The 20,974-nt window shown below is 51.1% G+C and overlaps 11 protein-coding genes and 1 non-coding gene across 12 annotated transcripts; 7 read left to right on the forward strand and 5 right to left on the reverse strand.

Moving 5' to 3' along the window:
• Window positions 1-41: 41 nt before the first annotated feature.
• Window positions 42-1,144, reverse strand: ASPSYDRAFT_27417 (arylamine N-acetyltransferase family protein; the record flags this gene model as incomplete). Its single annotated transcript, XM_040844393.1, has 3 exons — window positions 42-548; window positions 610-655; window positions 729-1,144. The coding sequence occupies 3 exons, from the start codon at window positions 1,142-1,144 to the stop codon at window positions 42-44; spliced, it is 969 nt and encodes a 322-aa protein (XP_040705555.1).
• A 587-nt stretch (window positions 1,145-1,731) lies between these two features.
• Window positions 1,732-2,600, reverse strand: ASPSYDRAFT_54733 (SDR family oxidoreductase; the record flags this gene model as incomplete). The annotated part of the gene is made up of 4 exons (XM_040848901.1): window positions 1,732-1,782; window positions 1,835-1,934; window positions 1,995-2,529; window positions 2,573-2,600. The coding sequence occupies 4 exons, from the start codon at window positions 2,598-2,600 to the stop codon at window positions 1,732-1,734; spliced, it is 714 nt and encodes a 237-aa protein (XP_040705556.1).
• A 314-nt stretch (window positions 2,601-2,914) lies between these two features.
• Window positions 2,915-4,287, forward strand: ASPSYDRAFT_194656 (NmrA/HSCARG family protein; the record flags this gene model as incomplete). The annotated part of the gene is made up of 5 exons (XM_040843700.1): window positions 2,915-3,142; window positions 3,196-3,681; window positions 3,740-3,929; window positions 3,982-4,154; window positions 4,219-4,287. The coding sequence occupies exons 1-5, from the start codon at window positions 3,098-3,100 to the stop codon at window positions 4,285-4,287; spliced, it is 963 nt and encodes a 320-aa protein (XP_040705557.1). The 5' UTR covers window positions 2,915-3,097.
• Window positions 4,111-6,897, reverse strand: ASPSYDRAFT_128692 (uncharacterized protein; the record flags this gene model as incomplete). Its single annotated transcript, XM_040840506.1, has 11 exons — window positions 4,111-4,975; window positions 5,031-5,491; window positions 5,534-5,722; window positions 5,765-5,779; window positions 5,824-6,089; window positions 6,132-6,347; window positions 6,400-6,415; window positions 6,459-6,580; window positions 6,629-6,683; window positions 6,729-6,772; window positions 6,834-6,897. 11 exons carry the CDS (start codon window positions 6,895-6,897, stop codon window positions 4,480-4,482), a joined length of 1,944 nt encoding a protein of 647 aa, XP_040705558.1. The 3' UTR covers window positions 4,111-4,479.
• Window positions 6,898-7,740: 843 nt separating this feature from the next.
• Window positions 7,741-9,227, forward strand: ASPSYDRAFT_145667 (uncharacterized protein; the record flags this gene model as incomplete). Its single annotated transcript, XM_040841549.1, has 2 exons — window positions 7,741-8,026; window positions 8,080-9,227. 2 exons carry the CDS (start codon window positions 7,741-7,743, stop codon window positions 9,225-9,227), a joined length of 1,434 nt encoding a protein of 477 aa, XP_040705559.1.
• Window positions 9,228-10,720: 1,493 nt separating this feature from the next.
• ASPSYDRAFT_128694 (uncharacterized protein) lies at window positions 10,721-12,405 on the forward strand. The gene is made up of 5 exons (XM_040840507.1): window positions 10,721-11,002; window positions 11,066-11,441; window positions 11,502-11,619; window positions 11,675-11,742; window positions 11,802-12,405. Exons 1-5 carry the CDS (start codon window positions 10,856-10,858, stop codon window positions 12,329-12,331), a joined length of 1,239 nt encoding a protein of 412 aa, XP_040705560.1. The 5' UTR covers window positions 10,721-10,855; the 3' UTR covers window positions 12,332-12,405.
• A 275-nt stretch (window positions 12,406-12,680) lies between these two features.
• On the forward strand, window positions 12,681-13,591 carry ASPSYDRAFT_27422 (uncharacterized protein; the record flags this gene model as incomplete). The annotated part of the gene is made up of 2 exons (XM_040844394.1): window positions 12,681-12,955; window positions 13,006-13,591. The coding sequence occupies 2 exons, from the start codon at window positions 12,681-12,683 to the stop codon at window positions 13,589-13,591; spliced, it is 861 nt and encodes a 286-aa protein (XP_040705561.1).
• A 539-nt stretch (window positions 13,592-14,130) lies between these two features.
• Window positions 14,131-14,202, forward strand: ASPSYDRAFT_t36. Its single transcript has one exon. It is a non-coding gene; the product is annotated as a tRNA-Ala (tRNA).
• Window positions 14,203-14,587: 385 nt separating this feature from the next.
• On the forward strand, window positions 14,588-15,712 carry ASPSYDRAFT_40287 (uncharacterized protein). Its single transcript, XM_040846057.1, has one exon. It carries the CDS (start codon window positions 14,595-14,597, stop codon window positions 15,558-15,560), a length of 966 nt encoding a protein of 321 aa, XP_040705562.1. The 5' UTR covers window positions 14,588-14,594; the 3' UTR covers window positions 15,561-15,712.
• A 93-nt stretch (window positions 15,713-15,805) lies between these two features.
• Window positions 15,806-17,324, forward strand: ASPSYDRAFT_85460 (uncharacterized protein; the record flags this gene model as incomplete). Its single annotated transcript, XM_040851526.1, has 2 exons — window positions 15,806-17,218; window positions 17,286-17,324. The coding sequence occupies 2 exons, from the start codon at window positions 15,806-15,808 to the stop codon at window positions 17,322-17,324; spliced, it is 1,452 nt and encodes a 483-aa protein (XP_040705563.1).
• Window positions 17,325-17,640: 316 nt separating this feature from the next.
• ASPSYDRAFT_585768 (Zn(II)2Cys6 transcription factor) lies at window positions 17,641-20,597 on the reverse strand. Its single transcript, XM_040849555.1, has 5 exons — window positions 20,368-20,597; window positions 20,053-20,310; window positions 19,922-19,999; window positions 19,247-19,872; window positions 17,641-19,190 (listed from the first exon to the last, which is right to left on the reverse strand). Exons 1-5 carry the CDS (start codon window positions 20,506-20,508, stop codon window positions 17,873-17,875), a joined length of 2,421 nt encoding a protein of 806 aa, XP_040705564.1. The 5' UTR covers window positions 20,509-20,597; the 3' UTR covers window positions 17,641-17,872.
• A 14-nt stretch (window positions 20,598-20,611) lies between these two features.
• On the reverse strand, window positions 20,612-20,970 carry ASPSYDRAFT_40290 (uncharacterized protein). Its single transcript, XM_040846058.1, has one exon. It carries the CDS (start codon window positions 20,917-20,919, stop codon window positions 20,722-20,724), a length of 198 nt encoding a protein of 65 aa, XP_040705565.1. The 5' UTR covers window positions 20,920-20,970; the 3' UTR covers window positions 20,612-20,721.
• Window positions 20,971-20,974: the final 4 nt, after the last annotated feature.

Below are 20,974 nucleotides of genomic sequence, written 5' to 3' on the forward strand. Positions count from 1 at the left end.
TGTTATAATCTCGCTCTATTTGCATGGTGAGTTATACGATGTTATTTGATCTGCGAAGACAACCCGCGAATTCCCTCAATCTCGTGTCTCTTTAAGTGCATATCGAAGTATGTAGCCAGTGCGCGTACTCTGTCCTCTTCCGTCTCGAACGTCTCCATAACCTCGGTCTCCCCACCAAGCACCCTCTTGACCTCTCTTCCGGCCAGAATATAAAGCCCGATAGGCTCGAGGGTCTGCGGATCCAGAATCATACGCCTAAACGCCAGTTTTTGCGTAAACGGCATTGTCCGACTCGTGCTTGTAAAATAGCTCATCATGGCGAAATCCTCTGCCAGGAACTCGGCCTCTGAGAAGGAGTACTGCGGGATCCACTTGCTTTCAGGGTTGCTCCGGGCCTGGTAGATCCAGACTTTCTGGGTTTGGTCCACGAATTCAGGCAGGGGTGCTTTGACCAGGGAAACCTCCTCAGGCGAGATTGATGTTGCGGAGATGTTCTCCTGCAGGAGCAATGGACTGGTGGGGTTGTTGCGGCCGAAGCCAACATCGACCTATTATGGATATTACGATCAGTATATCATTTAGTCCGCTGCGCGGGTAGCTTAGACATACCAGATACTTTTGACCAGCTACTGTCACGATAAGGACCATGTGGCTCCTGGATAGTCATGTTAGTAAAGGAGTGCTCTCTGGTTCCAGCACCACCGGCGCAATTCAAGGGCATCACCTACAAGCATACATAGCCCTCCTCGGTCGAATTGCCCGTGACGACTGCCCGACTGACGCGGCCGCCTGCCGGATAGACCTGATATCCCAGGGAACACAGAACCATGTAAAAGAGATTGGTGTTTTCCATACAGTAGCCATCAAGACGGCGGGCAACCAGCTTCTCAAAGACACAGGTAGGATGGATGGAGATTGAATGGTGGTTCGAGTAATGCAGGGCTGAATTGCCCCAGGGAATAGAGCCTAGGTGCCGTCGATGTAACTCCGTGAGAGCTTCCAGTGGATTCCGCTCCACGGACTTTTGAAGGTGTTCTACCCGGGAAGAATCATTATGTGCAGCAGCGGTGTTGTCGGCATACCTGATGCGGTGGAGATATAGGTCTAATTCATCCGTGGTCAACGTGGGAGGATTGGCAGGCATGGTGGACAGTATATTAAAGTATATGCAGCGGAAAGCATGTTGCTCCAACCTGGGGTTCTTTGCTGGGCTTTATACCTGGACAAGAAACTAAGCATGAATGGTCGCTCCACCACCGTCTTTGTGCAGGCTTGATACGCGGATATCCGCCGATACAATGCAGCCAGTGAATCGGTATCCAGTTGCCGCGACCAATCACCCCGATTCCCACATATCGGACGCGTCATAATTTGCAGGAAATTCCGGAGACCCTCCATCTCAAGATCGGTGATGCCAGTCAGCATGTCTGATAGAGGCAGACTCGGAAAGGCACCTGCACCCTCGTCTTTAGAACTACGAGCTTCATGCTATACTAGTCATCGATACTGGTCCTGAAACATTCAACATACTGGTCTATTTGCGCATGGGAAGTTTGGCAATTACAACTATCTAGATTCGCAAGACCATTCTAGTAGTGTTCTGGATCATGAAGCCCAAAGAACTTCACACCTAGTATAAGAAAGCACACCCGTAATAAGGCTCCGGGTTGAAATGTTCGAGTGGAAATAACTAGCCTTCTGATTGTGTGTTACCAGGCTATACGGTCCCCCTTATAACCAAAAGAACCCACCAGAGGTAGATGACTTCTCCGCTGTATCAATCTGCAATTATGTTAACAATCCTGTCCGGCAATAATGGCAATATTGCATGTACCTGCTTTGCGATTCCACACACGGTCTCCTCAACGGTTACTGGCGCCGCGTCAAGTCCAAGAAACTGTGCTGCGCGACCGCCCATGTCTGTCCGGACTAGACTGTCCTCCACGCATGTGAGTCTTCTTGTATCTAAACGAATTGGTAGAATGATGGCCTACCCCGGATCAAATGCTAAAGCAATCAGATGTTCATTCTCAGCATGAATCTTTCTGACCAGGTAATTTCCAGCCGCTTTCGAGATTCCATACGCAACAGTCAATGTCGGAGTCTGTCCAATCCCTTCGATACTTGCCAGCTGAGTGGATATATAGACAAACTTTGGTGTCCTGGCTTTCTGCAACAACGGTGCCATTGCTTGAAACAGCCTTAACGGACCCATGGTATTCACTTCAAAGTGATTATACATATCGGACTCGCCCACTTCCAGTACAGGTCCCCAAGAGCTACAGATTCCCGCATTGGCAATGACCATGTCAAGATGATCGATATGGTGCTTTATCTGGATTTCGGATGCGGTCTGCGCAGTGTTTACTGCGATATCAGCTTCCAGCGACACAATGATTAGATGCGATCCATTGCCCCTTCGCAAAGTATGGAGCTGTTTTGCTTGCTCAAACGAGACATCTCGCACGGCTGCGATGACTGTAGTGTTAGGACGCGCGAGATAGTATGTCACAAATCCTTTCCCGATGCCTGTGGCCGAGTTAGCCTTAAAGACTATCTTCTGAGCATATACGACCAGTAATAAGTACAACTTGGCTCATTTTGTTTGTGCTGCAACTCTGGGTTGCTCGGGGGGTACTCTTCTGCTGTCGGAGTGGACTTCAGTACTTATATTGCGCGCATGCCTTTATAACATTACGTATATCGCTTATTCCTCCGAAGAGTAAACACGCCATTGTGTTTTGACCTACGTAGCTTACTTCCCCGATGATTAGTTACGCGGCTAGACTCGGAGATCCGAGCGAATTGGTCAGGTGTGGAGTGTGGTAGTCTTCATCACGGCCTTTTCAAATGGATGCTACGATGATCATCGGAATGCCGACCAAATAAGGACCACAAGTGTATTCCACTGTGTATCTCATCCAGCCAAACAAAGGAATATCCACCACATGAAGGGTTGTCTCGCTAGTCTCCCGATTACTCATCTGTGACAGTCGGAGCTAGTGTAGATGTCTCTTCCTATATAAATACCGTCCTTCAGGAGATTGTTTGTCGAATTTATCAAGGAAAATTTAGACATCTAAGATCATCTGTTAATATGACCAAACGCACTGTTGTCGTTATCGGTGCCACCGGCTCTCAGGCAGGTCTTTCCACCTCCCACTGCTACTGTGCGAGTTACTTACCTTTTCATAGGGCGGTTCCGTTATAGAAGAGCTTTTGCAGCATCCTGGTCTCTACCATATCCGTGCATTATCCCGGGACCCTGCCAAACCCGCCGCACAAGCACTCGCAGCACGCGGCGTTGAGATCCAGTACGCAGACTTGGATGACGGCAGACAAGCCCTCGCCGCAGCCTTTACTGGTGCACACGTCATCTACGCACTGACAGATTTCTGGCAGAAGCAGTCAGCCTCTGCTGAAGTTGAGCAGGGCAAATCGATTGCCGATGCTGCATCCGCAACACCAACACTGCAGCACTTCATATGGAGCGCATTGCCGGACCCGATTTCCCTGTCGGGGGGTCAATTCCTCAATGTACACCACTGGAAGAGCAAGAGCTTGGTTACTGAGTTTATTCAGACCAGTAAACCAGAACTGTGGGCAAAGACCACAACCGTGCTTTTTCCTAATTACTTTGAAAACTGTTTGACTGTTCCTGACCGGTATCTGCCCACCAAGGTAAGAGTTCCTTATTCATCCGGTCTGCTCAACATTTAATGCTAATATCGTGGTTCAGGATGAGTCGGGAGTCTACACTCTCAAATTCCCACACAGCCCCAATACGGTGCTGCCCAACGTCGCTATTTCCGATACGGGAAAGCTGGTCCACATAATCCTCGAAGCCGGTGCAGTCTACTTTAAAAAGTCAATTGTATTCTGGGCCCAAGCCGTGTCGGAGGCCGAAAAACTGGCTGAACTGGGAGAGTGTACGTTCACTGTTTTAACAAGTATTATTGACCGTGCTAATCCTGGTTACAGACTACACTGTCCCGACCCGCTATGTCCCAGTGACCGCCGGGGAATTCCAAGAGATCCTCATGACCCATAACGGCATGTCAGAGGAGATTGCATTAGACTTCACCGAGCAACTGATGATCTTCGAAAAGTGCGGGAACGTCTACGCAAGAGACGAATTCGTGCAGGCAAGGGATGTAAGTCACCACCTTGTAGTCATTGTGAATGGAACATAATAAGCTGACAAGACATTGTATATAGATCCCTGGTCTAAGACTTCAGACTTGGTCTGAGTTTATTCGCAAGCATAAGCTGCTGAATCAGGCCTGAGTGGAATCAAGCGGTAGCGCGATAGGGCTGGATTTCCCTTTGGGGAGGTTCTGCCAAGACCGGAAGTCCGAGGGTCCCCGATTACTCAGCGGGGGGTCATCAGCGATTCACCTCTAGTAGTCAGTACTAGGGCAAATACACCAAAGTAAATTAGAATTTACGACCGCTGTAGCCATGTAAAGTGAACATCTCTCATAAGAAAATAGACCCATAATGGTCCCTCGGATCGAACTCATCCAGCGAAGCCATCCCAGTCATCCAATCGCTATCCGGCGTGAGGAAATACAGACTATCCAAACTGAAACTGCCGTATTCATCCCCACTTCCCTGCACGGGTGTAGGATCGTTCGAAAACACTAAATGGTCATTCTGGGGCGACCCATATACCGATGCGGCAAGATAATCACCCGGTATCTGTGCCTGGGTTGCACTACTGGCAGGATGCGCTGATGCCTCGACTGGCCGTTTCGATCCCGCGACGCTTTCCACGTATTGTCTGGCCATGTGCGAGAAGGCGGAGAGGTGTGAAGATTTCAGCGCCCCGTTTGACGCGTAGTCCAGCTGGCTGAAGTGGCCGGTAATGATGTCTAGGAGGGTCAGATGCGCGCGAATGTCCGGGTCGTGTGGATGGTGGACGACGAAATCGAACAGGATGAATAACGCGGAGAGGGGAATAATTGCGAGGATACTGCAGGTAAAATTAATCATGCTTTTTTCCTTTAATCTGAGCGGGAGTTACGCACAACGCTGGAGTGTAAGGCTCTACGTCGATGTAGCGCGTTAAGTTGATGATTTGCGTTGCGCTATTAAGTAGTGTGCGCATGGCGTTTTCGCTTCTTGCGACGTCTCGGCTAACGTGGAGTGTGAGTCGTTCTAGTGCGATGACGACATGGTAATAGTAGTAGTGTGTTCGCAGTGCAATCTCCTTGGATGCACCGTGCAGAAGACGTCGTTGGAGAGGCTCCTTTGGTCGGAAGTCTACCGGGATAGACAGCCGCCATTCCTCGAGAAGTGTCTGAACATGGTTAATCGCAGCCATAGTTGTATCATCCGGCTGAGTCGACGCGGATATTGAAAACAGAGAAGCGTAAGCGACGGACAGAATCCGGCTGAAGCGAACAGACGAGAGGAGCCAGTTATAGTCTGCAACAACTGATTCCGGTGTATCTGGTATCGGACAGCCGACTTCGTGGTCCGAAATCATCTACCCATGTTAGAACTGTCAATCTGGCAAAAGAGAACATACTGAGCTGCTCCTCGCTTGGAAAGAGTATCGCTTTTCAAGGTGATATATCACCCAGAACGCTCGGTGACACAGTGTAGCGTCCTCGGTAACAATCGACTTGTGGTATCGAAGAACCAACACCATTCGAGCTGCCTCGCTTATCAAAGTCTGGTCCAACTGAAGGCTAAATGTATTGGTTGCAAAAATGGCCTACAAATTAGCTTGTATACACTCTGGCGAGGGAGAACACACCATTGCGGTCAATGCCTGTCACGATTAGTAGGTATACCAGACTGCAGTGGCTGACTCACTTGAAGATTGGCCAGTGACTCTGCTGTCATGAGGATACGGTCTAAGCGGGTAAGAGCAGTTTGAAAGAGCTTCCAGGCGTGGCTGTCTTCGGGGATAAACGAGCTATATCCATTATATTGACAGCCGAGAGCCAGCACTGCGTAGTATAGTGCGCAAAATGCATAGTCATCTTCTAGCACCTGAAGCAAGTTCGGACTTGAGACTTTCGCATTAAATGCCTGCCGATCGAAAAACGGGTATATCGGGTGAAGGACCTCAAAGTAGCCTATGGCGGTTAGAAGGGCAGAAGTATAAGATGGAAACGTACGTTGTATATGGGACTCAGCTTCTGGATAAATAACTAATTCTGTTTGAATACTGGCCAGACTATACAGCGATATATCCTTGCCAGGTCTTGAAAGTAACCGCGTTCTTATTGTCTTGTCGATCTGCTGGACCAAGTCCCTGACCTGGGTATGGCCGAGTCGCTTCACCAACGAATCGACTCGCTTCTCAGAAAAGAAGGCGAGGCCTGAGCTGGGCACTAGTCATAGTAAGTAGCGAGCAATACCCCTGAGAACATGTATAGCCCGTACCTCGATCATTGTGGACCTTGGCAGTTAGCAAACGAAGCTAGTGGCATCGGAGAACTCACCTTGAGAATGGAGAACTCATCATGGAGAACAGCGCTCTCTGACGGATTCCGAATCAACCGATCAATGAACAGATCCGGCGATGGTTTGTACTCTACGTGAGATCCTTCTTTGGGCGTGGGGTCTGCAATAGGTTAGCAGTGCCTATAGGTATCCGACGTGGAGCGCATACCCCTGACCCGAAGCCTTCGCTTGAGGTTACTAAACTGGCATACCTCGTTGCGTTTCTAATGATGGTCAGCCAGAAACAGAGTGATGCAGGTTTCACTTACTATACAGTGGGTGCACGCGGCAGGGGCTCCAGGGGTGGACGGGACTGCGTAGTGAGCGTGGGACTACAAAAATGTGCGAAAATACGATGGAAGAAGTAGACATACGTATACAGCGGACCTTGCGGCTCCGGCACTGGTCGCAGGACTTGTTGAGTCTCGGGGCCTGCATCGTGTGTTGTGTGGATCGATCTCGGGGCTCGGGGCTTGAAGGACTGGAAGTCACCCGCTGCATAGCATGCGCGATGAGTAAGCACACTATGCAAAATGGCTTATGCCTACACAATGGAGGGTCCGGATTGTTGCAGCGACTTTATTGGATACTTTACTAGACACCATCACAAATTTTCGCTATATAGGCATAAGGCTGGCTTTTGCTGCCACTACATTTATACATTACTGCGATACAGCAGTGGCCAATTTCGGAAACTCAGTGAGGTTGTGAAATTTGAATATATATACGGAGATCCCCGCCCATGAAAACAAGTGGTAATGTGGCCAGAACATCTAGATGTCGGAAATCTCAAATGAAATAAGATAACCGCTACTAGCAAGCTTGTTTCCGATTAATTCAAGAACGTTAGCTGCATGTGTTGGCTAGCCTTGCCTTCTTCATATAGTAAATGCTCCAATCGACGCACGCAAGAAGCGACAGGGGTATGCATATGGGCGCTGTTCGAGCCACGATGGTGTACGACAGTATGCGCATCGAGGTCGGATTTTCCGACTGAGACAGGGACTATGGATCGAGTGGAAATACTCGGAATTAAAGTCAAAGCCAATTTGCACGAGCAAAGTTAGATGGTTGGTCCAGCGAGTCAGCACTCAGCGCAGGGATGCAGGGGGGTTGCAGCACGAGTCGGGCCAATATTCAAAAGGAGTCTGGATCCCCCACTTGCATTGCTCGAGTTTAACCGATGACTACTAACTGTCGTTTCTTTCTTTTTTCTCTTCCATGTCACTCGTTTACTTCTACTTCTAACGGCCATTGCCATTGCTCTTAAACAGGCCTCCCATGGCGGACCGTCAAGATTCCAACGAGGCTGGCGAGTACTTCCACAGCGCCCCTGGCACGGAGATTCTGTTCGATGATGTGTCCAAGCATGGGGCTGTCGCAGATCGGCTTCACCAGTTGAAGCACCGCACCAAGGGCGACTCTCGCATGCTTCTTGTGCCGCAGCCATCAGCGAACGACCCGAACGATCCGCTGCGGTGGCCGGCGTGGAAGAAGCATCTGACGTTTTTCAACGCCTGTTGGTATGCGTTTATGGGCGCAATTACAGGGCCGATCATGGCAGCTGGTGCGTCTACGTTTACACATCAATTGTCTGCTTCGCTGTTCTAACCGTTGCAGGAATGGAGGAACTGTCCGGGACCTTTGGGAAGACGCTGCAGACACTGACCTACGCGAATGGAGCGTGCCTGATCAACCAGGGCGTGTGGAACTGCGTCTGGATGCCCTTCACCGTCAAGTATGGCCGGCGTCCGATATACCTGTTCTCGAACGTGCTGATGGGCATCGCCTGCATCTGGCTCGCCATCGCATCCAACAAAACCTACCTCGTCTTCATCGTCGGGCGTGCCTTTCTCGGGGCGTTCCAGGCGCCCATTGAATCAATTGTCCCCTCGACCGTGACTGACATCTTCTTCCTGCATAACCGTGGCGAGCTGGTCGCTATCTACGGTCTCGCCGTGCTGGGAGGTAACGAGCTCGGCCCCATGTTCTCTGGGCTGATCGTGCAAGCCCTCGGGATGAGCTGGGCGTTCTGGATCGTAGCGATATTCGTCTTCGTTAATGCGATCTGCATGGTGTTTCTCATGCCCGAGACCAAATACACCGGGTCGCGCCCAAACCCCTTCGTCTCAGCTCCATCGACCGCAGACGTCGAGCCAAAGGAGCACGTCCTCATCGAGGAGTCCAGTCCCATCCCCAAGAAGACGTTCCTCGAGGAGCTCAAATTCTGGAGCCCAGGCGACCCAAACGTCAATCTCACGCACATCTTCCTGCGACCGTTCGTGCTACTCGCCTATCCCACCGTCGTCTGGTCCTGTTTCGTGTACGGCCTCGCCCTTAGCTGGAACGTGATACTCGGCGCTATCGTGGCCCAACTCTTCAGCCCACCCCCTTACAACTTCAACCCGAGGGCGCAGGGCCTCTTCTTCCTATCCCCCTTCGTGGGGTCCTTATTCGGGGTATTCTTCTCCGGCCCCGTCAGCGACTGGATAGCCAACTACTTCACAAAGCGCAACCGCGGGATCCGCGAGCCGGAAATGCGTCTACCGACGTGTCTACTGGCGGCGTTCTTCACCTTCTTCGGGGCGCTGTGGTTCGCGCTGTCCTACCAGCACCAGATGCACTGGGCCATGCCGGTGGTGGGGGCCGGGATCCTGTCGGTGGGGAGCCAGATGGGGACGACGCTGGGAATGAACTATGCATTAGATTGTCATAAGGAGGTAAGCTTGAACTATTCCTCGTCCTTTTCCTTCTCCTCCCGCGTGTAAACCGCCTGCGCGAGTCATTGGCGTGCCATGTGCCATGCAGCGTGCTAACTAGTGATTTGCTAAGCTCTCCGTCGAGGTGATGATCACCATTGCAGCGCTGAAATCCTGCATCGCGTGGATTTGGACCTGGGTGATCAATGACTTCATTGATGCCAGCGGGCTGCTGTCGGTGTTTATGACTGTGGCTACGATTAACGTGGTGATTTACCTGTTCTACCTGCCCTTCTACCTCAAGGGCAAGGAGATGCGGATCTGGCTGCACAAGAAGAATTTTCTCCAGGCCGCTGGACTCATGTAGGTGGAACGAGGCATAAACCGAGGGGACCGGGGAGGTGAATTGGGTCGGGGACCGGGGTGGTGGTCGGATTGGTTACTTGCAGTTCACACTGTAAATCCCAGCAATAGAGTTGCGACAACCGTGGAATGGATTGGGGGCGAATACTACACCGGCCAGAACGCGTAACAAAGTTAACAAATAACAAGTAACAACTGCAGCCCGAGATTAACCCTACTTAGCAACAGCCACGGGCGAATTGCGAGTCAATTCTGTTCTTCCTCCAATGCGGGCCATTAGGGCTACTGCCAGACCCGCCCCCAGTCTCCAGCGATCTGCCTCGCTGGCCCCACGCCGTCTCACTCTCTGCGAGCCCGTCGGCCAGTCCGTCCCATTAGACTCTTCCTTAGCGTTCCAGGCCCGCCAGGGATTGCGGTGGCTTACGGAGTACGGCTCCGGCCCATCCCCAGCCCTGAGGCCCCTGACAGGCTGACGGTGTGACTCGGCCAGACTTGCCGCGGACCCATCCTATTCCATTGTCCACTGCAGTGCCACATCAACACATCCATTTCGGCGTGTTCCATCCCTCCATGAGTTACCGCCACCTACCCAGCTCGGCAGGTTCATACACTCTTTCCCTGATCATCGCAGGAACGGCCACATGGACATCCAACTGGGTGCGCGCGGGCGATCACACCTTCACCCCTCAGCCCATCATATTGCGTTTCGCGGTCCTGCAGCATTCCATGGTGCTTCGTGCTTCCTTGGCGGGGCTTGCGGATTGAGTTTTCAGTCTCGTTTCACTCGTGCGCTGCATCCCCCGTAGTGCGTAGTGCATACCCTGGTAGACCCCTGCTAGTCTGTTCCACGGAGAGTAGACTCCGAGGTGGAGGACCCTCCCCGAGATGGTGCGGACTGTGGCGCCACACCATGCGTTGCAATTTGTGTAGATTGTCTTGCGTTGCAGTCTCCAAGGGATTGGTTCGGGGTGTTCGATGCTACTGGGATGGTTGCGATTCCAATCTCGAGAATAAAGTTACATCGCGTGCAGGGACGAACCAACAGGCGTTCAACAATTGATCGGAATTGCCTCACCATGGGTTACAGAATTGTAATAAACTTCCAGAATTGTAATTCCTGCCCCTCCAGGGCCGACGAGTCACCGAGTCGGCGAAATATGGATAAATGCTTGCGCCCAGTAAGCCCGACATGCCACAGACCACGTCCTTCTCCTCCTCCGTATTAGTACCAGCCATATCAGGCGCTGGGTCGTCATTTTCATTCTCCTTTCCGACTTAATTCCTATCGTCCTGCATGAAGCCCGCGGTGCCATTGCCATTGCCCTCCCATCGCAATGGCAGGCGACAAGTCCGTTGTTATCCTGGCCGTCTCGTGGGCCGAGACAGTCGTTGGCCTGATCTTCTTCGGTCTGCGGTTCCTATCGAACTGGAAAATCGTCGCTCGCTTCCGGCCTGATTTTGCCGTTGCAGGATTGACAGTTGTACGTATCCTAAGCCATCATCGCAGGACGCAATTTGACTAACTAACTACGTACTGCTCCTAGGCAATTCAAGTCACAGCCCAGATCTTCCTCCAGCTCTGCGTCCACCATGGTATGGGACGCCACGTCGACACGCTCTCACACGAACAACAAGTCCAAACGCTGCACTGGTCATGGGTATTCCAACTCCTCGCCATTGCAGCGTCCATGCTCGGCAAGCTCGCCATCCTCACCTTCCTGACGCAGATCCGCGGCCGGCACGAGAAGAAACCGTGGCTGCTCATAATACTGGGAGTCTTGATTGCAGCTGTGAATATTGCCGTCCTCGGCACAATTCTAGGCCAGTGCACGCCCATGCAGAAACTGTGGGATGATTCCCTGCCCGGAACGTGTGATCCGGGACGAAAGTTGAACCAGAACTACTCCTTTTTTCAAGCCAGTGCGTTTTGCCTCTTTTTCTCATATATAGGCGTTTGCTTGGTTGTTTGCTAATTGTCAGGTTTCAATACCTTCTCCGATGCCTTTCTAGCGAGTTATCCGATCCATCTATTCTGGAAGTTGCAGATGAAGCTGCGCATAAAGGTCGCCTTGTCTATTCTCATGGGTCTAGGCTGGATGTGAGTACCCTTTTCCAACTCCATTTTCTTGTCCCTAACTAACTAACTCGTCCAGAGCCGCAATCTGTTCCGCTGTAAAAACATACGAGCTCAAGGCCCTCACCGAGACGAGCGATATCACCTGTACGTCCAAACCATACCATACCATACCACACCTTATAAACGTAGTACTAATAATGCAGGGGCCCAACCAACCCTCCTAATCTGGGCATCTACAGAAGCCTGGATCGTCATCGTCGTCGGCTGCGTCCCGCCAATCCGACCTCTAATGGAACGAATCCTGCAACGCCTCGGCCTCACATCGAAGAAAACATCTACACCGGCGTACTACCACAGCGGGAGCAACCCGTACGGAGCGGGCCGGTCCCTCACCACGGCGCGCGGCACAAACCCGCATTTTCAAGCGGATGCGTATCGGTCGTCCAAGTCGCCGTTCGCCGAGGAGGGGGAGGGGGACCTGGACTGGGTGGAGTTGGGGGATTTGGGGGGGAGGAATAGTGCCGGGAATGGGAGTGAGGAGCATATTGTGCCTGGGGGGAATAATGTTGTTGTTACGACGGATATTATCACGCAGTTTGATGTTTTGAATGGCAATGGCGGCGGGAATGGCGGCGGCGGTGGTGGGCATGTGCATGCGATCTCGTCTAATGGGAGTTCTGGCTCTGCGGATGATTGGGTACGGCAGACGCCGGACTATAGGAAGGGGGTTTGATTATGTCTTACGAAATAATGTTTAGTTAATTTAAATGCAACCAACATACAAGCAGTCTTGGACTATCTTTTATCCCGCCAGGATGTCAATATACGAAGAGCACATTGGCCCAATATGAAGAGGAGCATAAGTGGGCCCCATTCTCGGATCCGAACTGTCAAAATACTGTCATTGGCTGACATAAAGGTCTTCGCCTTATGGGCAACTCTGATTGGTCCTTCCCTCGGTACTCGGTGCTTGGCAGGCTGCGCAGTGTATAGCCTCACTCGGTGCTCGGTCACATAGTCCTATTTATACCAGAGTAAGTGCAGGATTCTGACCCGAATCGAAGCGAAAACATTCTGAAAAAATGTTGACACCACACAAAAGCCTCTCCATTGCTTTAATAGTCTTCTACACTCCCTCCCTCGCCCCGACATCCTTCCTCCTGCACAAACACAGCATCGGCAAAGCATGGGGCTGGCTTTACCTCTTCGTCTTCGCGATTCTGCGAGTCACCGGCGCAGCTCTCCAATTCGCCTCAGAATCGATTGACAGTAACGGGCTCAGACTCGCCGCCGCAACGCTCGCATCCATCGGCGTCATGACCCTCTTACTTGCAATGTTGGAGATTATCGAGAACGTGTATGCCACCACAACACCGACATCTAAATACAATACTAATAAATGGATAGAAAATCAACATTCACCTCGGACCCCATCCACCCGCGCGTCTGGACGCTCCTGCATCTCTCGCAGTACGCCGCCTTCATCCTCAGCGTGATCTACTCCTTCACCAGCCGCGACGACCTCAGCCACGCCGCTGCTATAATCGTGACTTGTCTATTTGCGTGTCAGGTTATGATCTGCATTGTCTTTTATATCCGGCTTTGCTCGTCGGACGCACCGACACCGAAACACGAGAGAATAGGAATAGAGGAGGACTGGAACAATAATCCGAATAATAATAAAAGGATTCTCCTGCTCGCGCTGTGCAGCACGCCCTTCCTCGCTGTTCGAGTCGTGTACACGCTTCTGTCGACATTCGCGGGCACGCCGGAGTTCAAGGGCAGGGATTTAGATGGGGACGGGGACGCGGATACGCCCGCCAACGTGTATGTCGTGGCGTTCATGCAGTATATGATGGAGTTTATCGTGTTTGTGCTATTCGCATACTCGGGGTTTGTTATCCCATCTTTGCGCAAGGCAAAGCAAGCTGAGAAGGAGAGGAGGAATGAGGATAAGGTAGTTGAGTTACGGGGTGGAAATGGAAGTGTATAGACTGTACTATATTGCAAAGTTTTTTAATTCAAATAACCAAAAGATAGCACTCTCAGAGGTTTCCAAACACTGACTAAATAAAAGGACACAGCCTCTTACAACATTAATATCGAAGCTACCCTGTCCTATCCACCAGAACAGAAGGCAGAGCAGAAATGTGCGATAAATGAAGCCAGGGTTCCATTTCTTCCCAGTACCATTGCACAGCGGACATCCACTGACTCCGGTAGTCTAATCTACCAAGCTCCCGCATGCAATTCCGTGGTCCCATCGGAAATGGTCCGGCAAGGGAACTCCTCCCTCGCTGACGGTTGCGCTAACCAGCCCAGCTTGCATTGCGGGGGTGCAGTTCAGAGTTCAGCCTTAATAAACAAATCCGATTACGTTGATTGAATGATGTATATATTATGAGGAACATGACTACAGCAAACATACTGGGCAGATAGGGTCTAACAGTTCCAAGGGTTAGAAAAGCCGGCCTTCTATCGCGGTCGTCTCGCGAATATGTAGTCAAAGGTGGCCCCGACCAATCAAGAAATGGGGCTGTGGTTTAGTGGTATAATGTTCCCTTAGCATGGGAGAGGTCCTGGGTTCGATTCCCAGCTGCTCCATCTTTTTGTTTTTCTCCATATTTTTTACGCCTTTTCCGTCTGCATCTTGTCTTGATCGTATAAATTATAAAAGCAAAATGAGCGATCAATATACGCAAAGAGATGGGGTGGTCATCCTTTGCCATGGTGTGAAATATATCTCAGTTCCGTTCTTGGATGCACTTGCGATGGAGAATGGCCTTAGCGGTAGCTCTTGCTCTACCGAATTCCTCGGGTGTGAATCGACTGTAGTGGGAGTGATGGGGCTTGGAGAATAGAGTACTCTTCCTCGTTATCTCCTCGCTGACGGTTGCCCTAAGAACCTGAAATGCGGGGAGGGAAGTGTATAAGAGTCGCCAATGCTCCCAACCCAACCTACACATCTACAAACATATTTACCAAACATTGTAGTCATGTCTTCTACGGCTGTTAATCGCCCAAGGCCAAGGGCAAGAATCGCCCTCTCCTTCGACTTCGACGCCCTATCCGCCTTCATAGGCACAAGCGACCACCCAGACAACACCCTCTCCGACTACAGCACAGGCGTATTCTCCGGGCTCGTTGGCGCCCGCCGGCTCCTCCACGTCCTGAAGAAATACAACATCGCCGACAAAGTCACCTGGTTCATCCCCGGCCACACAATGGAAACCTTCCCCACCACCGTGGCAGAAATCGTCGCATCAGGCGCCGAGATCGGATTACACGGATACGCGCACGAAGGCGCAACCCAGCTCACACCCACGCAGGAACGAGACGTGCTAATCAAGTGCATGGACGTGTCGCAGAAGCTCACGGGTAAGAAAGTCGCGGGCTACCGCGCCCCGATGTACCAGATCCGCGAGTCAACCGTTTCCCTGCTCCGTGAGTTCGGGTTCCTATACGACTCGTCGCTCAGCCACCACGATTCACAGCCGTATTTCACCCCGTGTGATGCGGCGCCGGAGAGGATTGATTACTCGAAGCCGGCGAGTTCGTGGTTGCGGCCTTCGGCTGTGACGACGGAGCTGCATGTTGCGCCGGCGGCGGGGATTCATCCGCTTGTTGAGATTCCGACGGGGTGGAATAACGAGGATATGATGGCGATGCAGTATTTCCCGCATCTGGTTAATACGCAGGGTCAGGTGGATGCGCGGGTTGTCGAGCAGCGGTGGAAGGACATGTTCCTGTGGCTGTGGCAGAATGCAGAGGTTGATCGTGAGGACGGGACTTTTGTGTTTCCTCTGCTCATGCATCCGGATACCAGTGGGCTGCTGCATGTTATTGGGATGGTGGAGCGGTTTGTGAAGTGGCTGTGCGATTGGGGGGATAAAGTGGAGTTTTGTACGTTTGAAAGCATTGCGAGAGACTATTTGGATGAGCGGGGGTTGAAGTCTGTCTAGATAGTCGAGAACTGCCTTGGTATCATGGTCGAAACACTGGCATAACCGAATAGACATGGACAATCTACTCTGTACATCCCACACGAATAAGTATTATTTCGGCTGTTCCACGATGATGCACTGTGTGTTTCAGATATCAGACGATCCCGATAAAATAGAGTTAGATAAATCAAACTGTGCAAATATAAATGCGTTCCTTTAGGGCTATCTTTATTTCTTTATAGTCCTCCACTTTGTTCCGCACGATGGTCACTCTTCCACCAGAACTTATCAAGCACGTTATCTCTTACCTCGACCCCAACTCGCTGGCTCCATACGCCAGCATCAACAGACAATGGCAGGCGTTGGTCGAGAACCACATCTTCAATACCCTTAAGGTCAACACTTCCCGGCTTGCAGATCTGCAGATCATTGTCCGGTCGCGCCGGTGTCTCGCTGTCCGCAAGATAAATCTCACAGTGACTCTACCAGAATACAGTGTTGAGGAGCGGCTGCAGGTCGAGACCGACGAGGATCGCCAGCGTAACAACGAGGCATACACGCAGACAATCTGTACTTTGTTTACCATCTTGAGCTCATGGCCCGACGAATGCAATATCGACCTCAGCATCCGTAATGTCTCTCCGAGGGACTGGACAGAGGACCCAAACCGCCGCTTGAGGAGGATGAGGGCCTTGAAGAACCCGGGAAAGGACATTCTTTGGTGGCGATACATGGCATCATACGTAGAGATACTCAGACCAGTGGACGAAATCCCCATCGTCCACGCCATCTCTGACCTGGACATTCAGCGGGGGAAAGAGAGAAACACTACCCCGACCACGGTATCCAAGCTCATTTCTCGCCTGCCTCGTCTTTCATCCATCGTCGCAGACGTTTCCGACAATGAGCGGAAAGATGCAGTCCTCCGCGACAACCTGCGATATGAATTCGCCATCAGCCTCGCGCAGTGGCCTGCGTCTGCATCTTTGAAATGCCTGGACCTGACTTATCCAGGAGAGGCACCCAGGGACGCAGACTATCCTCCGCCGAAACGGTCAAAGCCGGGCGCCGACGCCCTCAGTATAGCTCTCCGCCAAATAAGCACCGGGCTGGAGTTTATTGACCTGCAAGGCCTGACTATCGGACCAGAGCTATTCTGGCCGCAAAGAGATAGTGACAGTGACGTCCTCCCAACGTGGCCAAATCTCACAAGATTTTACCTCGAATATGCCGCTGCCACACCGTCCGGCGAGTGGCTGTTCGAACGCGACCCCCGTTGCCCCGAGTATGAATTCGACCGCGATTCATCCAACCCCAACCTTCGCTTCTTTAGCCCGCCAATGGACGATGCACCCCAGGACGAGTTCCCCGACGACTACCGCACAGTACCCTCGCCTCTGCTAAACAAGATGTACACAGCTGCTGCGCTTGCGGCTCAGCGCATGCCCAGATTAAACAGAATGCATCTAGTTGGGCAAGTGCAGGGCGGACTCAACGGTGTACTGCGGCACGGAATCATGCAGTGTCAAATGAAGCATGAATTTGTCTACGACCGTAAAGAGGGACAGCTGGGCTGGGTGGGCTCTACGCCGTTTCCAGTTTCCGATGAGACGAGAGATGCTTGGGTGAAGTTTGCAGAGATGAACTCTTATGACGGATCAAAGTTAACTCTGGGGGTAGGTTACTGTGTTCTTGTTCCTTTCCCTTTTTACATGCAAACCGAGAACTAATAAGATGTCATAGAATACTGTTGAGGATGAGTCTATTGCTCCACAGACCTGATTTGGCCTTGGTGAAAATGATAGATCGGTGGTGGAAATTTACCAAGTGTCCGTCTCTTGAGCATGTCAGGTTTATTGCTTGGTGATGAGTGACTGGGATACACTGCTAAATTAGGCCACTCAGGTCAGAACGCAAAGGACCATCCGTTTCTATCTCATATTCTTCATTTCTATACCCACATATATGAAATTTGGTCCAATGTCTAGCATAAGATTATTTTATATATAGGATCCATGGCGAGACCCTACTTAGCCACTCCATACAGAAACATAGACATCCCCGGGATATTATTGGCAGCCTTCTGCTCCAGAGTTTGTGGTTCCTATTCAGGTTCGGCTTCAGTTCCTGCCGGAGACAGGGTAACTATCCTGTACGCAAGCCAGTCAATTCATAGTAAATGGTTCAGAAATATGAACATTAACTCTGCCTGCGAGTTTCTAGAGTTTGTTCGTTTGACTTCGTCCTGTCCGGAGATAACACAAGTAATACTATATTCCTCGAGGGAGCGCTTTCCGTGGTGGGATATAAAATCGCAATCAACAGGAAATTTATATCTCGGTAGGTGACAGGCCCCGCTGAGAATCGTATTTATCAAACGACAACAAAACCGGATCCAACGCAAGCGGCGCCTGCTGCTGCTCATCGCTACTCTCCGAGGCCGTATTATCCGGCCCCCAGTTAAAAGCATCCCCTAGGATCTTCATAGACGCAAATCCAAAATCATCAGACCCCTGACACGCGGCCGTGGGCTCGGGTCCTTCTTTTCCTGAGTCTGGAATGGCAGCGACAGCAGAATCCAGGACGCCCTGTATTTGCATCGTGACGAGATTAAACAATTTCTGGCTAATATGGAATGCCCGCCTCGAGCTTGGATCCTGCTTCGCCATACTATGCAGCCAGAAGAGGGCCTTCTTCGACGCGTCCTTCACAGCCTTGACACCCTCTCCTTCTCTTTCCTTCCCCATTTCACTTCCGACCGTTGTAAGGATCGGAACCTGTCCAATTGAAAGCTGGATCAGCAGGATCGTGAGCGCGCGCATGATTGTATGCAGAAGATACCACCACGAGGTCATCTTCAGAACCCATTTCATGTCTGGTTCGTCGGGGAGAACGGATATAATCGCGAGAGCGAAATGGACACAGGCCTTTGCAGTGGTGTCGCCGAAATAGGACCGGGGGATTCTTATGTTTGTTCCGGCTTTGATGTCAGGGTGCGTAAGGCAGGGGCGGTTTAATATAACTTGAGACCCGTAGTAAGCTAGAGCAAGGCCGATCTGTTCTCTTGAGTCGGCTGACGGGGGTTTGGGGGATTCGTCGGCGTGTTTAGCGTTGAACGCAGTGAATCCGAAGACAGGCTGCAGGCTTGATAGCCATGATTTGAGTTTTCCCTGGTAGAATAAGATACTGTCTTTAATGCTGCTGTTGGCGGCGGTTAGACTGTAGACAGCATTACTGGCAGCATTCGTTATCACAGCGAGGTCGGTGAGATGGAAGAAATACAGAGACTGGCTGGGGATAATAGTTGCAAGCCACTGGTCTCTTTTACATAGTTGTGAGTAATTCGAATCGATAGTCCACCGAAGTTCTCTTCGATGCAAGGTAGTACTTCCTGGTAGGTCCCTGGCTGCTGGCTGCCGGAATCTGATTTCATCGTAAGGTAGAGGTAGATTCAGAGGCATGGATTGGTAGTCAACGTATGACATGCGGCCAGTCATGCCTGAGAGTATATTTTCTAGAGAAATAATCGACCACCAGATTCGAGCTCGTGTCTCGTTAGATGAAGGGTCTATTTGGTCTCTGCCTGCGCGCAGATTCAGGCCCATGGATATTGCCAAGCGGGAAGCGTGGCCGGTTATCTGCCATGCTCTATAACGTCAGAACGTTAGTCAAAAAAGCTTAGGCTAGAAATTGAAGAGGCGTACTGATTTACTTGACCGGAGGCCAGGTAATAAATCGCCAGCAGTAGGTGAATTTGGACTTGCTGTAGGCCCGAGATCCGGGTGGCTATACCAGATGGCGCACTTAGACTTATAGCTCGTGATAGGAAGACACGATCATCGATTTCTCTCCCGGAATCTGGTTCCGATAGTTGGTAGTATATGGAGCTCACGGCCAGTATCATATTCAGAACAGCAAGCCATTTGCGCGACGGCTCGGGCCCCGATGAAGCGTAAGCCTGGTCAAACTGAATCGTGAATAAAGTTTTATCGATCAGGGGAAATGAAGGGTCCACCGATTCAAAAAAGATCTCTACCAAGTGGGCCGCCCACGGTTTTGGTGGTAGCCATCTTGGTTCGGCGGGAACAGGTTCGGGTATCTGGACGTGGTCGAGGTGATAATTCATTGACGTGGTGGAAATATCAATCCGTGATGACTCTGTATCCATATTGAGCTGTGTACCTAGGTCCTGCAACCACGAAATCTCAGATCCTTTACCGATATATCCGGCTGATCTGCCGGCTTCATCGCGGTTAGGACCCTTTGTCACCCGGTCAAGCGACTGGACGGGTATTGACGATGAAACAGAATCGAAAGGCGCAACAGTAAACTATACAAAAATCGTTAATATTACCTCAAGCAATACAAGGTTCACGTACCACTGGAATCCCGTCCAGGTCGACTCCTACATCTTCCTCAATCTTTGGCGGGCAGTCATCACTTGGAGCCTCCGAGGCCTAATAGACAGAGTCAGCCTGTCCCATCTTCACATGGCAATCCACAAACCAACCTGCTCATGCTCATCCCCCACGGCATCATGAATTGGTCGCCCTGCGCGGTATTCCCCGGCCACAAAAAGTAAGCGATCAAGCCGCGAGTTGTTATCTGCATTGAACGCTTTAATAATATCATCTAACAGCTGGTTCGCCGTGTTCAGCTCCTTCTCCGCACGTCGCTGGGCATATTTCCTGCGTCTGTCGCGCTCGACTACAAAGGTGCAGTTGCGGCCTGATTCGGTGCATTTATCGCAAGGATGGGTCCCACCGCACTAGCGGCAATCGCATCAACGACAGAACAAGATCGTAGCTAAGATTGGGGGAATTACTTTGGTTCTCCGCGCTCTACACGCTATACACGCAGTTGATCGTTTCGTCCGCCGGGGGACGGGCCGAGACGGTTGCAGAAGGTTATCGGGCGGGAATGGGGCGAGAACTCGAGGCAGCTCATGACGGGAGCGTGATGTCATGCTCGAAGGGGGATTGTTGGATATCCAGGGTAAGCCAAATAGTGGCAGGTTGAAGAAGGGACAGCAATGTATCTCCACCAGGAACACAACTGATGACGTTTTTCTGTGGGGAAGCTGCCATTGCCCCTCTGCTGACTCAGCGACTGTATTTAACTAGTTAACTATTTGGAAGAAAAGGCTTGAAGACGATATCATAATAGAGGTAATGAAAAACTATAAGTTCTGGTAAACAGTGAGAATCTCATGGTCCCTTCGCTGCCTCCACAACAGGATGCCAATAAGAGTTAACCAACACCAACAGCTAATGTAATTATTATATGGATTTGAATCTGACGGCGAGATAACTTTATATCCTCTAAACTGGCGCGGTGGATATTTATAATTACGGGAAGACCCACAGACACCGCCCATAGTCTACATTGCTGCCCTCAATGGCAGGGAAAAAAAAAAAAAAAAAAAAAAGAGG

Source organism: Aspergillus sydowii, assembly GCF_001890705.1.
Source record: "Aspergillus sydowii CBS 593.65 unplaced genomic scaffold ASPSYscaffold_2, whole genome shotgun sequence".
In the NCBI taxonomy this organism is placed as follows: Eukaryota; Fungi; Ascomycota; class Eurotiomycetes; order Eurotiales; family Aspergillaceae; genus Aspergillus; species Aspergillus sydowii.

Bases quoted from the DNA above. Each gene is read 5' to 3' on its own strand.
- ASPSYDRAFT_128694 (XM_040840507.1), top strand. From the start codon at position 10,856: ATGGCAGGCGACAAGTCCGTTGTTATCCTGGCCGTCTCGTGGGCCGAG. The intron at 11,003-11,065 runs GTACGTATCCTA...TACTGCTCCTAG, and splicing joins CCGTTGCAGGATTGACAGTT to GCAATTCAAGTCACAGCCCA. The intron at 11,743-11,801 runs GTACGTCCAAAC...CTAATAATGCAG, and splicing joins CGAGACGAGCGATATCACCT to GGGCCCAACCAACCCTCCTA.
- ASPSYDRAFT_40287 (XM_040846057.1), top strand. From the start codon at position 14,595: ATGTCTTCTACGGCTGTTAATCGCCCAAGGCCAAGGGCAAGAATCGCC.
- ASPSYDRAFT_585768 (XM_040849555.1), bottom strand. From the start codon at position 20,508: ATGACATCACGCTCCCGTCATGAGCTGCCTCGAGTTCTCGCCCCATTC. The intron at 19,873-19,921 runs GTACGTGAACCT...ATTTTTGTATAG, and splicing joins ACCTGGACGGGATTCCAGTG to TTTACTGTTGCGCCTTTCGA. The intron at 19,191-19,246 runs GTACGCCTCTTC...CTGACGTTATAG, and splicing joins GCCTCCGGTCAAGTAAATCA to AGCATGGCAGATAACCGGCC.
- ASPSYDRAFT_40290 (XM_040846058.1), bottom strand. From the start codon at position 20,919: ATGGGCGGTGTCTGTGGGTCTTCCCGTAATTATAAATATCCACCGCGC.